Raw genomic sequence first — 16,245 nt, 5'->3', positions numbered from 1 at the left:
TGGGGTTTTATTAGAACAAAAAAAAAACAAAGTTCACAAAATGTCCGACAGATGGCGGTGGACAGCAAAACTGCTACCATGACGGGTGAGAGGTACGCCGATGTGTTACATACCCAGCCCGGCTGATAAACACCTGCTGGAACGTACGATGTGTATGCAGGATGGCGCCCCACAACATATTGCTAGACGCGTGAAATATCTCTTGCGCGCGTCGTTTGGTGATGATTGTGTGCTCAGCCGCCACTTTTGTCATGCTTGGCCTCCCAGGTCCCCAGACTTCAGTTCGTGCGATTATTGGCTTTGGGGTTACCTGACCTCTCTAGGGATGCTGAAAGACAACATTCGACTCCAGTGCCTCACCATAACTCCGAACATGCTTTACACTGCTGTTCACCACATTATTCCTCGACTACAGCTATTGTTGAGGAATGATGGTGGACATATTGAGCATTTCCTGTAAAGAACATCATCTTTGCTTTGTCTTACTTTGTAATGCTAATTATTGCTATTCTGATCAGATGAAGCGCCATCTATCGGACATTTTTTGAACTTTTGTATTTTTTTGGTTCTAATAAAACCCCATGTCATTCCAAGCATGTGTGTCAATTTGTACCTCTATATCTACATTATTCCGTGATTTATTCAGTTTTCAAATTTATACTGACTTTTTGATCACCCAGTACTTATCACCAATGTACAATGATGAGCCAAAATCACTATGACCATCTGCTTGATTTTGTGATGGTTCAAAATGGGACGCGATACAGCAGCAATTCTGCGTGCTATGGATTCGACAAGTCCTTGATAATTTTCTGGAGACGTGTCAGATCACATGTATACGCACAGGTCACGTTTCGTGAGTGCACAACTGGCGCCCGATAGCGTCCCACATGTGTTCCAGTGGGTTTAGATAAGGCGAATTTGGTGGCCAAGACATCAACGTGACTTCACTATCATGCTCCTCAAACCACTGTAAGAGGTCCATGACTAAGGAATTTATTGCTAGCGCACTCGAGCAGATGTAACCTCTATGGATTGCTCACGCGCTGCCTGCGATGTGTAAGCTACGATAGAATCGCAGACCAGAGAGCGGTGTCGGCAGTAGTAGTAGTAGCTCGCAGTCGGGCGGTTGTGTCCAGGAGTTCGGACAATGCAGTCTAGTAGTGGTTTTTTGCAGCTCGAGAAGAGCGGTAGAGTTATGGAATTACCTGAGTCGAAACAAGGCCCCGGGAGTAGACAACATTCCATTAGAACTACTGATGGCCTTGGGAGAGCCAGTCATGACAAAACTCTACCATCTGGTGAGCAAGATGTATGAGACAGGCGAAATACCCTCAGACTTCAAGAAGAATATAATAATTCCAATCCCAAAGAAAGCAGGTGTTGACAGATGTGAAAATTACCGAACTATCAGTTTAATAAGTCACAGCTGCAAAATACTAACGCGAATTCTTTACAGACGAATGGAAAAACTGGTAGAAGCGGAACTCGGGGAACATCAGTTTGGATTCCATAGAAATGTTGGAACACGTGAGGCAATACTAACCTTACGACTTATCTTAGAAGAAAGATCAAGAAAAGGCAAACCTACGTTTCTAGCATTTGTAGACTTAGAGAAAGCTTTTGACAATGTTGACTGGAATACTCTCTTTCAAATTCTGAAGGTGGCAGGGGTAAAATACAGGGAGCGAAAGGCTATTTACAATTTGTACAGAAACCAGATGGCAGTTATAAGAGTCGAGGGGCATGAAAGGGAAGCAGTGGTTGGGAAAGGAGTAAGACAGGGTTGTAGCCTCTCCCCGATGTTATTCAATCTGTATATTGAGCAAGCAGTAAAGGAAACAAAAGAAAAATTCGGAGTAGGTATTAAAATTCATGGAGAAGAAGTAAAAACTTTGAGGTTCGCCGATGACATTGTAATTCTGTCAGAGACAGCAAAGGACTTGGAAGAGCAGTTGAACGGAATGGACAGTGTCTTGAAAGGAGGATATAAGATGAACATCAACAAAAGCAAAACGAGGATAATGGAATGTAGTCAAATTAAATCGGGGGATGCTGAGGGAATTAGATTAGGAAATGAGACACTTAAAGTAGTAAAGGAGTTTTGCTATTTAGGGAGTAAAATAACTGATGATGGTCGAAGTAGAGAGGATATAAACTGTAGACTGGCAATGGCAAGGAAATCGTTTCTGAAGAAGAGAAATTTGTTAACATCGAGTATAGATTTAAGTGTCAGGAAGTCGTTTCTGAAAGTATTTGTATGGAGTGTAGCCATGTATGGAAGTGAAACATGGACGATAAATAGTTTGGACAAGAAGAGAATAGAAGCTTTCGAAATGTGGTGCTACAGAAGAATGCTGAAGATAAGGTGGTTAGATCACGTAACTAATGAGGAGGTATTGAATAGGATTGGGGAGAAGAGAAGTTTGTGGCACAACTTGGCTAGAAGAAGGGATCGGTTGGTAGGACATGTTTTGAGGCATCAAGGGATCACAAATTTAGCATTGGAGGGCAGCGTGGAGGGTAAAAATCGTAGAGGGAGACCAAGAGATCAATACACTAAGCAGATTCAGAATGATGTAGGTTGCAGTAGGTACTGGGAGATGAAGAAGCTAGCACAGGATAGAGTAGCATGGAGAGCTGCATCAAACCAGTCTCAGGACTGAAGACCACAACAACAAGGCCGGTCGTGGAGAACGATGGCGGTGGCTGAGCGATGTAATGTAAGGTAAAAGCAAAATATTATTGTTCTTTATTGCCGTGCGCGTATGTTCATTGCTACAACTGATTTTTGTGCTATTGTTATATCAAAGTCCCAAGTAACTGTTTTCAAAAAATCTTTCAATAATAATCTTTCTTATAAATATAACTTTTGACAGTCATTCATCTGAATTTAAAGTTTTTTACTAATCTCTCCTATCCATAGTCATGCCGATTATCGTAAAGAAAATCAGTTGTTTTTCATACATAACAAACTCTATTGGCCAGCATTGCACTGGGCTGTGCCAGAAAAATTTCTTATACGGGCAGATATATACGCGTTATCGGGCGACATCATTGAGGTAAGAATTTTCAGTTTATTCAGAATGATTTTTTAAGGCCATGACGCAGACTGTTGACGTCCAGATTTACCAGTTTAGATTCACAGTCAGTTAATTATTGAAAGGTCACATTACGAGATTTCTGTTGAAAGGTTATATATGAGTCACATTTTTATTGAGAGGTTAGTCACCTTTTTATTTCGAGGTTACGGAATTCATCTGTTGGGAGGTTACACCACCGTAGCACGATTCTGTCCGTGTCATCCTGCTGGAAGACACTGCCGCTGTCGGGGAAGATACCAAGCATGAAGGAACGCAAGTGGTCCGCAATAATGCCCAGGTAGTCCTGTTATGGTGTCTTCGAGCACTGTCAGAGGCCCCCTGGAAGCCTAAGTACACGTCACCCACAGTAACCCCCATAGGCCACGGTTTGTGCCTCTGTGCCTGTTTCAAGCAGTATGTCTCCTGGATGAAGGCGTATCCAGTTACGACTACCAACCTGCCATAACAAGAAACGTGGTTCATCCTACCGGGCGACACGTATCCATTAGTCCACAGTCCAGTCACGATGATCGTGTGTGGGCAGACCCAAATTTCTATATGTCACCATATTTTCTACATTCTCGCACGGATACTACGATTCTAGTACATGGAGAGTCGTATGATTAAAAGTCGCGGACTTGTTTTTAGGCATGAAATACCATGTTGCAGGGCCTGTGTTGTGACGATGTACTCTGCAGCGTCCTTCAGGGGAACATGCTCAGACAGTCGAAACGGCAAGGACGACCGCTCGCATAAAGCGGAAAAACCGGGTTCGAGTGCAGGTTGAACATGATTCTTACGTTTCATACAGCTGACGATCGCAGCAGTGCATGTCTGAAGTACACTGCAGAGTACACAGAGACAACACAGGCAACGCAATATGGTAACTGACGATTTTCATGGGTCAGCATGCGAACATGCGCGCGCCGTTTGCAGGAGACCCTCATATTCATCAATGTGCATCAATGTGCGCTAAGCAGTCTGCACCGAAACACTTTTTTCAGCACTAGTACTGTACTCTGCCGACAGATCTACTACCGATCGCCGGCCGTGGTGGCCTCGCGGTTCTAGGCGCGCAGTCCGGAACCGTGCGACTACTACGGTCGCAGGTTCGAATCCTGCCTCGGGCATGGATGTGTGTGATGTCCTTAGGTTAGTTAGGTTTAAGTAGTTCTAAGTTCTAGGGGACTGATGACCACAGCAGTTGAGTCCCATAGTGCTCAGAGCCATTTTGAACTACCGATCGTCCGCCTGCTTAGCTGGGTGGTAACGTGCTCGCCTCCTATGCAAGCGGAACCGGGCTCGATTCCCGGCAGGGTTGGGGATTTTTTTTCACTCGGAGACTGGGTGTTGTGTTGTCCTCATCATCATTTCATCCTCAGCAGCGGCGCGCAAGTCGCCCAATGTGGCGTCTTCTGAAATAAGACTTGCACGTGGCGGCCGAACTTCCTCGGATGGGGCCTCCCCGCCAACGAAGCTATACGCTCATTTAATTTCATTTTTGCTACCGACAGCCGCATACTGTGATTTACGTAGCAGGCAGACCTTCGACCGCCACGTTCAGTGATGAGATACGGTCGTCCAGTACCTTGCCGCCTACTAGTCGTTTCATCGGTCTTCAACTACTTTTCACAGACTCTCACATTAGGGCACGAAAAGCTTCGCGATTTCTAAGGTGCTCATTTCAAGTTGTCGGGCTGTAACAACCTGCCCTTTGTGAAAGTCGCTTAAGTCAGTACATGTCCTGCGTTGTGGCTCGTATCGTCGGTAGACTGATTCCCCATTTTTTTTTCCTTTATTGAGTTTCAATTCGCCCCCAGAGAGGGGCGGGCTGGCAGCAGCTTACAAGGGAACCTCCCCATCGCACTCCCCTCAGATTAAGTTGGCACAGTGGATAGGCCTTGAAAAACTGAACACAGATCAATTGAGAAAACAGGAAGAAGTTGTGTGGAACTGTGAAAAAATAAGCAAAATATACAAACTGAGTAGTTCATGGGAAGATATGCAACACAAGGACACTGGGAACGCAGGAGCGCTGCGGTCTCGTGGTAACGTGAGCAGCTGCGGAACGAAAGGTCCTTGGTTCAAATCTTCCATCGAGTGAAAAGTTTAATTTTTATTTTCAGTTTATGTGACAAACTCTTATGTTTTCATCACTTTTTTGGGAGTGATTATCACATCCACAAGAAAACCTAAATTGGGCAAGGTAGAAGAATCTTTTTACCCATTCGCCAAGTGTACAAGTTAGGTGGGTCGACAACATATTCCTGTCATATGACGCACATGCCGTCACCAATGTCGTATAGAACATATCAGACATGTTTCCTGTGGAGGAACCGGTTGACCTATGACCTTGCGATCAAATGTTTCCGGTTCCCATTGGAGAGGCACGTCCTTTCGTCTACTAATCGCACGGTTTTGCGATGCGGTCGCAAAACATAGACACTAAACTTATTACAGTGAACAGAGACGTCAATGAACGAACCGACAGATCATAATTTTGCGAAAATAAAGAAAGTAAAATTTTCAGTCGAGGCAAAACTTGAACCTAGGACCACTCGTTTCGCAGCTACTCACGCTAACCACGTGACCACGGCGCTCCTTCTGCTACAAACACCTTGATGTTGCATATGTTGCGCATGGACTACTCAGTTTGTATATTTTACTAATTTTTTTCATAGTTCCACACAACTTCTTCCTGTTTTCTCGATTGATCTGTGTCCAGTTTTTCAAGGCCTATCCACTGTGCCAACTTATAACTAAATCTGAGGGGGGTGCGATGGGGAGGTTCCCTTGTTAGTACGCCGCTCTTCAGCCTACGATTCCCCATTTTCGTCCCTGCTCCGCTTATACACTTTCCTTATTGCCGCACCTGCCCACAACGCCACCGGACCGCATTCATTCTCGGGGTAGGCAGAGGTCGTATTGTTCTGGCTCATCTGTGTATTTCGTAACAAGGGTACTTCCAGCTGAACACTATACACAATTACACAATCTGAAACTAAAAAGAAGAAAATTTTGTGTGCACAAGCAGAATCCTTTTCCAAAACATATTTACGACATACAGTCTTAAATTTGGCAGTCGATATACAAATAAAAGTATATTCTCAAGTGGCCGTACACCCGGTTTATATCCTGTACTCAACTGTCTATTCGCAATAGGTGTGAGTAACAGTTACATTGTTGTTATGTTGTGTAATAAATTTTATATTCAGCTGCGTTGAATATACATTAGGAACATGTCTCCACACTTTCTCTTTAATTCTGACGTCATGTACCATTTTCTAATAGCATGTTTACAGTCACATGTAATTCTACATTTCAAAATTACCATTAGCTTAAAGTTGGCCAATAACAGTAAATAAACAATAATCAGCCTCTGTGATGCCACAACCCTTTAATCGGTGGATGATGTCAGTGGACCCAATCATAAGGGATAACTTTAATGAGTTACGTGATCTACTTAGCGAAATAGTTTATACATATCACAGGATGAAAATAATTTATACTTTATGGTTAGTTTGTTTCTACTTATTTATTTCACCAAAAACTGTCCATGTGTCACAAGGATCAGTTGTTGGTAAACCTTTATTACTGGTTTCTAACTGAAAAGTATCAGAAAATCTGTACAACCCTTCCCACGTGAAATATATTTTTTAAGACCGATTAACCGCTTTATGGGATGCATGCCACGCAGCTGTGTATAAGTCCTTTATTATCACTACTAGTTTCGGCTAATAACCATCATCACAATATATGTATACAGCAGAGAAGTTTGAAACAACCATAAATGCAAAGATTACGATGAAGTATACGTTACGTGGTATAACCTAATAGTTATAAAACTTTATGTATGGTATTTACGTAACATAACATGTAATATCAATATGTCACTATTCCATATTTCAGTTTTGTCTATCTGCTCTACGTAGCAATTGTATTCCAGTATTAATATGATCAGTCACCAGCATGTGTGCGTATACACAGGGTCTTTCAAAACTACTTTTATAAACTTTGGGTGCTGGTTCCTTACGCCAAAACAAGAAAATAACACCTGGTAAACATGGGCTCTAAAATAAATAGCTTAAGGGCTGTCAGCACTTTTTCAACTTCAATACTGCGAAACACGTCTATTCTACAGCAAGCCATTTTCGCAGTGACGAATAAACATCGTCTGTAAAATGCATACTTTAAGAGCCGTGAGAACTTGCTCATATTTGCTACTGTGAAACATTTCTTCTACCGAAAAAGTGCTTATAGCTTTTAGAATAAGCGTTTTAGAGACCTATATACTGAACATTGGTCCATACTACGTCCTCCCAAAATATGGAAAGCAAAGAGGTTGGAGCAGGAGAGATTTGTTTCACAATATCGAAGATGAAGAAGTGCTCATAGTTATTAATGTATGCATTTTAGAGCACATGTTTACTGGACTTTTTCTCTTGTTTTGCTGTAATGAAAACCACCCCAAAGTTTGTAATAGTATTTCGGAACATTCTGTATAATAATACAATTTTGGTATGAACTTATAATGTTACTACTTATGCTATATATACGAGGGCAAGTCAAAAAGTAAAGGGATTTTTGAGAAAAGCAATACTTATGCTAACGATAGGAAACTGAAACATGCATTTTTTTCTGCATAACTCCCTGCACTTCAACGCACTTCTTCCAACGTTTCACAAGTTTTTTGATTCCACCGGAAAAAGGTTGTTAGGTTGCATCTGTAGCCAATTTTGCACACCGCATCAATGACTTCAGTATCGGTTGCAAATCTTCTTCCCCTAAGCGCTTCCTTCAAAGGCCCAAACATTCGGAAATCGCTTGGAGCCAGGTCTGGACTGTAAGGCGGGTGTTCCAGCAGTTTGAATCCCAACTCCTTTATCGTTTCGACCTTCCGTTTGGCAGAACGTAGCCGGGCGTTATCTTACTGCAGGATGACACCTTTTCAATTTTCCGCAACGTTTGGATCTGATTGCAGGTTTTAGTTTAGTTCACAACACATTACAATAATTCTCACTGTTCAAAGTTTCGCCTATTGGGGTGAGACGAACGGTTACTACACCTTTCATGTTCTAGAATAGTGTTAGTATAATCTTACCAGCTGATGGTTGACGTTTAAATTTCGTAACTTCTGGTGATGATGGGTGTTTCCAGACCATGCTCGCAGCCTTACTTTCCGGTTCGACATAATGCGCCCCAATTTCGTCTACAGTAACAATTTGCTGTAAAACTCGGTCTACATCGCGACGATAATGAGCTAGACGTTTACGAGAGATGTCCATCCTTGGCGCCTGCACTGACAATTTTTTCGGTACTTACCTTGTCCACACTTTCCGAAAATGTAGCCTTTCGTGTAAGATGGAATACGCTGAACCACGACTGATATGTAAAGTATTAGCGATTTCGTCCACTGTGATTCGTCTGTTTTCCATCACCATATTCTGAACAACATCCAAATTGTCAGTTATTGAAGTCGATGACCTGCCCGATCTTTCCTAGTTACATAGAAAAATTCTTCCCTGTTTGAAGTTCTCTGCCCATTCGTAGATCTGACTTCACATTAGACAGCTGTCATCATACCGCGTTTGCATTTGACGAACAATTTCCACAGGTTTAACAGCTTACACAAACGAAAAGCGAATCAGTGCCCTCATTTTCTCCTTGGTACAGATCGACAATGGAGCTGCCATGTTCCACAGTCTGCTACAATACGACTTCTTCTTCTTTTTGCTTGTGCCTTTGTCCCGCAGTTTCGCAGGGTCTACATGGTTAGGGTCAGATTTGGTAAGGTTAAAGTAAGGGGTGGACGGATGCCCTTCCTGTCGCCACCCCACTACCCCCTGGGACGGAATTAGTGTACCCCAGCTGTATGTGTCGAGTGTAATCCACGGAACAGTGTGAATGTGTTCAGATGTCTGCGAGCCGTGGAACCGAGGCGGGACATGGATACCAGCCGGGTATTCACCTAGGGGGATGTGGAAAACCGCCTAAAAACCACATCCAGGCTGGCTGGCACACCGGTCTTCATCGGTAATCCGCATGGCGGATTCGATGCGGGGCCAGTGCGCCTACCCGAGCCTAGGAAGCAGCGCATTAGCGGGCCCAGGAAGCAGCGCATTAGCGCTCTCTTTTTTTTTTTTTTTTTCGCTCTCGGATAACGTTGCGGGTGGTCGGGTGGTCGGGTGGTCTGCTACGAGGGCAGTTCAATAAGTAATGCAACACATTTTTTTTCTGAAACAGGGGTTGTTTTATTCAGCATTGAAATACGCCAGGTTATTCCCCAATCTTTTAGCTACACAACACTATTTTTCAACGTAATCTCCATTCAATGCTACAGCCTTACGCCACCTTGAAATGAGGGCCTGTATGCCTGCACGGTACCATTCCACTGGTCGATGTCGGAGCCAACGTCGTACTGCATCAATAACTTCTTCATCATCCGCGTAGTGCGTCCCACGGATTGCGTCCTTCATTGGGCCAAACATATGGAAATCCAACGGTGCGAGATCGGGGCTGTAGGGTGCATGAGGAAGAACAGTCCGCTGAAGTTTTGTGAGCTCCTCTCGGGTGCGAAGACTTGTGTGAGGTCTTGCGTTGTCATGAAGAAGGAGAAGTTCGTTCTGATTTTTGTGCCTACGAACACGCTGAAGTCGTTTCTTCAATTTCTGAAGAGTAGCACAATACACTTCAGAGTTGATCGTTTGAGCATGGGGAAGGACATCAAACAGAATAACCCCTTCAGCGTCCCAGAAGACTGTAACCATGACTTTACCGGCTGAGGGTATGGTTTTAAACTTTTTCTTGGTAGGGGAGTGGGTGTGGCGCCACTCCATTGATTGCCGTTTTGTTTCAGGTTCGAAGTGATGAACCCATGTTTCATCGCCTGTAACAATCTTTGACAAGAAATTGTCACCCTCAGCCACATGACGAGCAAGCAATTCCGCACAGATGGTTCTCCTTTGCTCTTTATGGTGTTCGGTTAGACAACGAGGGACCCAGCGGGAACAAACCTTTGAATATCCCAACTGGTGAACAATTGTGACAGCACTACCAACAGAGATGTCAAGTTGAGCACTGAGTTGTTTGATGGTGATCCGTCAATCATCTCGAACGAGTGTGTTCGCACGCTCCGCCATTGCAGGAGTCACAGCTGTGCACGGCCGGCCCGCACGCGGGAGATCAGACAGTCTTGCTTGACCTTGCGGCGATGATGACACGCTTTGCCCAACGACTCACCGTACTTTTGTCCACTGCCAGATCACCTTAGACATTCTGCAAGCGCCTATGAATATCTGAGATGCCCTGGTTTTCCGCCAAAAGAAACTCGATCACTGCCCGTTGTTTGCAACGCACATCCGTTACAGACGCCATTTTAACTGCTCCGTACAGCGCTGCCACCTGTCGGAAGTCAATGAAACTATACGAGACGAAGCGAAATGTTTGAAAATATTCCACAAGAAATTTCCGGTTTTTTCAACCAAAATTGGCCGAGAAAAAAAATGTGTTGCATTACTTATTGAACTGCCCTCGTACAATACGACTAAAGCGAGAACAAGAGTGACACATTTTATAGAACTGTCGCACACGACAATACTTCAGTGCTGAATACCTGCACTGATACCAAACCCTATGGCGAGAAATTGCAAATGTCCCTTTACTTTTTGACTTCCCTTGGTATTTTCAATGTCAACGTCTGACCAAAAGTATCCTAAGAACCCTAAATAATGCGGAAATTGCCACTAGATGTAGATGTCACAGAAGGTGGACCTGCCTTAATAACAGATTCCGGGGGGGGGGGGGGTATTGCGTTACCAGTAGAAAAGCAAGCAGTAACAGCAGAATGGATCGGCGAAAAGAACTCAGCGACTTCGAAGGTGGACTAGACATTGGGGTCGCCAGAGTAACAGATCCATCAGGGACATTTGAACCCTTCTACAGCTGCCCATATCGACTGTTGGTGAAATGATTGTGATGTGGAAACACGAAGGAGCAGCCTCATTCAAAACAAATACTATTGAGCATTGTGGAGGGTGGTTGTAAAAAACACCTAGAAATCAGTGGAGGAAATAACTCTTCCAAATGCTAATACCAGTCCAGCCAACACAATGACTGCTGCGTATTGAGATAAAAAGAATGGCACAGAATGGTCGAGCAGCACCTCAAAAGCCTCACATGTCTGTAGCCAGAGCTAAGCAACGCTTGAGGTGATGTAAAGAGCTATTGGACAGCGGATGATTGGAAGCGAATGGTTTTCAGTCATGAATCACCCTGTAGCCTTCGGCAATCCGGTGGAAGTGTTTGGGTTTGGCGGGGTGCCTCGGGAACGTTGCCTGACATCATATGTAGTTTCAATGAAGAAGCACGGAATTATTGGTGTCACGGTATGGGGGTATTTATTGTCACTAGGGTGTGGTTCCCTTACTGCGTCTCAAGAAAACGTTAGATGCGGGCGAATGTGAACGTAGTTTAGAGCATTATGTATAGTGGAGGAAACGTTGGGAGAAAATGATAGTATCAGCGTGACAATGAACCCTGTCCTGAAGCAATGTTTGTGGGTTAATGGTTTGTGGACAATAACACTCCTGAAATAGACCAACCTGTCCAGAGTCCTGACCTGAACACAGTGCAAATGCTTTGGGATGATATTAGAACAAATAAACCCTCGGTCACAAATATTAAGTCAAAATTTGAGAAAGAACGGCACCAGTCCCCTAAATTCATCCTTTGCCGATCATCTCTTAATTACCGGACACGTGCCTAAAGCCATAGGCGATAGCAGTATTCTGCATACCGAAAAGAAGCGTAGGTTAGATGTTTTAGAGGAATTGGAGATTCCCTCGTCATGATGGCCTCATTCTCAACGAACAGCTGCAGCTGCGAAATAAAAACTTTTTCGACTGTATAAAGCCATTGCTTAATCTTTGATGCAAATTTCCTCATGCAGTTTGCCGAAATGTTGCTTTCCTGTTACATTTTTGCTGTTTTCTTGTATGTATGTCATAACTGACGTTTTTTTACGTTACAAAATGTATCTCTGTTTAAAGCAGATAAATATGTAACTTCATCCTATTATTATTAGTGCTTACGTTATGCCTGAATCAGCTTCATCACAATTTCATGTGTCTAATTTTGAATGTACAGTAGCCTAGCTATTTCTGCGGCTACTAGATGGCGCTCGTAGCAACACCATGTTTACTTGCCCACACTTTCTAACGTGGGCACCCCAGTCTTGTTGCAACCCTTGTTCACTCAAGTACGTGCAACCCTTAGCAGCTCGACATCTTATTTACAACTATTCATGACGGCGCCTTTCCGGCTTAGATTTTTTAAAATGTGACTTGTAAGTACTGCATCTCTTTCCAGTCAGTACAAACTTTAATTTTATTAATGTATTATATACCTCATATGTTTTAGAACAGTTAGTTTAATTCTGAAGACGACGCTCATAGTAGCGTCGAAACCTGGCCAATTTTGACTTAATATTTGTGACCGAGGGCTTATTTGTTCTAATTTTGACACGGTCACTGAACCTTAGCAGCTATGTTCAAAGTTTTATGTTTTGGGATGAGTTAGAACGACTTCTTCGCTCCAGACCACAGCGTCCAAAATCATTACCTTCTCTTGTTTTTTGGCTCTTCAGGAAAAATGGGTTGCCAGACTCCAGATCCCTCACTGAACATGCTATAAAGGCGAAGAGTAGACTCATCCAACTTTAATGTTCAGTAAAAAGAGTTCAGATACTTTTGATCAGATATTGTGTAGGCAGACCCGTCTCTTGTATTTCAGAAACTTGTTCCCTGAGTGTTGGGTAAAGAATGGAAAGTGTCAAATGGGAGTATGATGTACCAACCTGTTGGCAGCAGCTGTAGGAGGTGTTGGTGCGGCAGGCTGAGGAGGACATCTGGGAGCGCGTCTCGTCGAACATCTGGTCGATGCGCTGCTTGTAGATGGAGTAGACGCTGGTCGAGGCGGCGCTGTCGCGGTCCCTGTCGGGCGCCTCCTCCTGCAGCCGGAAGCAGTAGGTGGGCTCCTGGTCCACGCAGCCGCCCACGCCGACGGCGGGCGCCGCCTTGCTGGTCGCCGCCATGGCCGCTGCCTTGGGCGGCGGCACCAGCAGCGGCTCGTCGCCGCACTTCACCATCCTGCGGCGGTCAGGCCTCTGGGAAACCGACAACGAAAGGCTGCAGACATCAGCGATCTTTTATAATTGTGGCCTCAGCCAGGAGAAGGTGGTCACCTGCATGCCGACGTTAAAGTGGGCCAAGCTGGGAGCAACAGCTGGGGAGTCTCAACAACAACTCATAAGATTCTAAGATGCGGTACAAGATCGTTGCTAGCAAGCTGCTACGGAAATCTTGAACATGACAGCAAATAAACATCATAAATTTAAGTGAAATCACAGCTGACAAACAGAAAATGAACAAAAACAAAATGAGGGTAAGTATAGCGGTTCGAGGAATTACACTGAAGAGCCAAAGAACTGATACACCTGCCTACTATCGAGAAGGGTCTCCTCGACCATGCAGCAGTGGCGCAACACGACGTGGCACGGACTCGTCTAATGTCTGACGTAGTGCTTGAGGGAAATGACACTATGAATGCTGCAGGGCTATCCATAAATCCGTAAGAGCACGAGGGGGTGGAGATCTCTTCCGAACAGCACGTTGCAAGCAATCACAGATATGCTCGCCGGCCGGTGTGGCCGAACTGTTCTAGGCCCTCCAGTCTGGAACCGCTCGACCGCTACGGTCGCAGGTTCGAATCCTGTCTCGGGCATGGATATGTGTGATGTCCTTAGGTTAGTTAGGTTTAAGTAATTCTGAGGACTGATGACCTCAGGTGTTGAGTCCCATAGTGCTCAGAGCCATTTGAACCATTTGAACAGATATGCTCAATAATGTTCATGTCTGGGGCGTTTGGTGGCCAGCGGGAGCGTTGTGTTTAAACTCAGAACAGTGTTCCTGGAGCCACTCTGTAGCAATTGTGGACATGTGGGGTGTCACATTGTCCTGCTGGTATTGCCCAAGTTGCTCGGAATGTACAGTGGACACGAATGGATGCAGGTGACCAGACAGATTGCTTACGTACCTGTCACCTGTCAGAGTCGTACCTAGACGTATAAGGGGTCCCATATCACTCCAACTGTACACGCCCAGCACCATTACGGAACCTCCACCAGCTGGAACAGCTCAAATGGCTCTGAGCACTATGGGACTCAACTGCTGAGGTCATTAGTCCCCTAGAACTTAGAACTAGTTAAACCTAACTAACCTAAGGACTCACAAACATCCATGCCCTAGGCAGGATTCGAACCTGCGACCGTAGCGGTCTTGCGGTTCCAGACTGCAGCGCCTTTAACCGCACGGCCACTTCGGCCGGCTAGCTGGAACAGCCTCTACTGACATGCACGGTCGATGGATTCGTGAGGTTGTCTGCATAACCGTACACGTCCATCCGTTCGATACATCTTCTTCAACTTCTGTAGTCCTGTCTTCCTCAGTTGCGTGTAATATTACTGTATATTGATAATTTTTACTTATGGACCGTCTGACAGCAACTGAATAAAACACAATTTTAGCGCCATACGCGTTTCGCCTTTATTTTCTGCAAGGCATCATCAGTGGCAGGTTGCGTGGACAAGTTCTTACATATTACGCTCCTGTTGCATTTTTCGTGTTGTTCTTCTTTTTATGAATGCCAATTTGCGGTTTTTCCCCACATTCCACAGCAATATGAACTGAACGCTTGTTTCAATCAATCCATAAGTAAAAATTATCAATATACCGTTCGATAAAATTTGAAACTAGACACGTCAGACCAGGTGACATGTCTCCAGTCATCAACAGTCCAATGTTGGTGTTGAAGGGCCCAGGCGAGGCGTAAAGCTTTGTGTCGTGCATCAAGAGTAAACGAGTGGGCCTGCGGCTCCGAAAGACCATATCGATGATGTTTCGTTGAATGGTTTGCACTCTGACACTTGATGGCCGAGCATTGAAACCTGAAGCAATTTGCGGAAGATTTGCACTTCTGTAACGTTGAACGATTTTCTTCAGTCGTCGTTGGTCATGTTCTTGCAGGATCTTTTCACGGCCGCAGCGATATCGAAGATTTGATGTTTTACTGTTTTCCTGATATTCACGATACACTCCTGAAATGCTCATACAGTAAGATCCCCACTTCATCGCTTGCTGTGTCGCATCGCTCGTGCGCCGGCTGTAAACACGTTCAAACTCACTTAAATCTTGATAACCTGGTATTGCAGCAGTAACACATCTAACAACTAGCCGGCCGTTGTGGCCGTGCGGTTCTAGGCACTTCAGTCTGGAACCGCGTGACCACTACGGTCGCAGGTTCGAATCCTGCCTCGGGCATGGATGTGTGTGATGTCCTTAGGTTAGTTAGGTTTAAGTAGTTCTAAGTCCTAGGGGACTGATGATCACAGATGTTAAGTCCCATAGTGCTCAGAGCCATTTGAATCAATCTAACAACTGTGCCAGACACTTGTTGTGTTATATAGGCGTTGCCGACCGCAGCGCCATATTCTGTCTGTTTATATATCTCTGTATTTGAACACGCATGCCTATACCAGTTTCTTTGAAGCTTCAGTGTAGGAACCTTAACATCGGTTTGCTGCAGAATTGTAGAACATATTATGACATCTAAAACAGCAAATTTCCTTGAGACTGAAAAGCTTATGTCCACCTATCAGCATGGTTTTACAAAGCGTCACGGATTCGAAATTTAGCTTGTCCTTTTCTCACATTATATACTACTAACTATGATAAAGGCAACAGGCAGATTCCATATTTATAGATTTCCGGAAAGCATTTGACACTGTGCCGCACTGCAGACAATTAACTAAGATACTGGGATATGGAATAGGTTCCCAGATATGTGAGTGGCTAGAAGACTTCTTAAGTAATAGAACCGAATATGTTGTCCACGACGGCGAGTGTTCATCAGAGGCAGGGGTATCATCAGGAGGAATGTTTCTGGGCCAGCAAGATCGCCGGATCTCTGCCCAGTTGAGAATGTTTGGAGCGTAACGGACAGGGCTTTCCAGCCAGCTCGGAATTTTGACTATCTAACGCGCCAAAGCTTTCGAAATGTGGTGCTACAGAAGAATGCTGAAGATTGGATGGGTAGATCACATAACTAA

General features: G+C 44.5%; 1 protein-coding gene and 1 long non-coding RNA gene across 2 annotated transcripts in view; both read right to left on the bottom strand.

Moving 5' to 3' along the window:
* Nucleotides 1-16,245, bottom strand: part of LOC126204287 (uncharacterized) — a 223,278-nt gene that overhangs the window by 64,751 nt on the left and 142,282 nt on the right. Inside the window, exon 3 of the mRNA XM_049938674.1 lies at nt 12,937-13,267. Coding sequence (XP_049794631.1) covers nt 12,937-13,267 — 331 coding nt within the window. The remainder of the gene's footprint in view (nt 1-12,936; nt 13,268-16,245) is intronic.
* The window catches only part of LOC126203139 (uncharacterized), a 693,770-nt gene continuing 690,637 nt past the window's right edge, over nt 13,113-16,245 (bottom strand). Inside the window, exon 7 of the long non-coding RNA XR_007540226.1 lies at nt 13,113-13,245. This is a non-coding gene — a long non-coding RNA (uncharacterized LOC126203139). The remainder of the gene's footprint in view (nt 13,246-16,245) is intronic.

This window comes from Schistocerca nitens, chromosome 9 (genome assembly GCF_023898315.1).
Source record: "Schistocerca nitens isolate TAMUIC-IGC-003100 chromosome 9, iqSchNite1.1, whole genome shotgun sequence".
Classification (NCBI taxonomy): domain Eukaryota; kingdom Metazoa; phylum Arthropoda; class Insecta; order Orthoptera; family Acrididae; genus Schistocerca; species Schistocerca nitens.
Note: the sequence above shows the minus strand (reverse complement) of the source record. Positions and strands in the feature narration are given on the sequence as shown.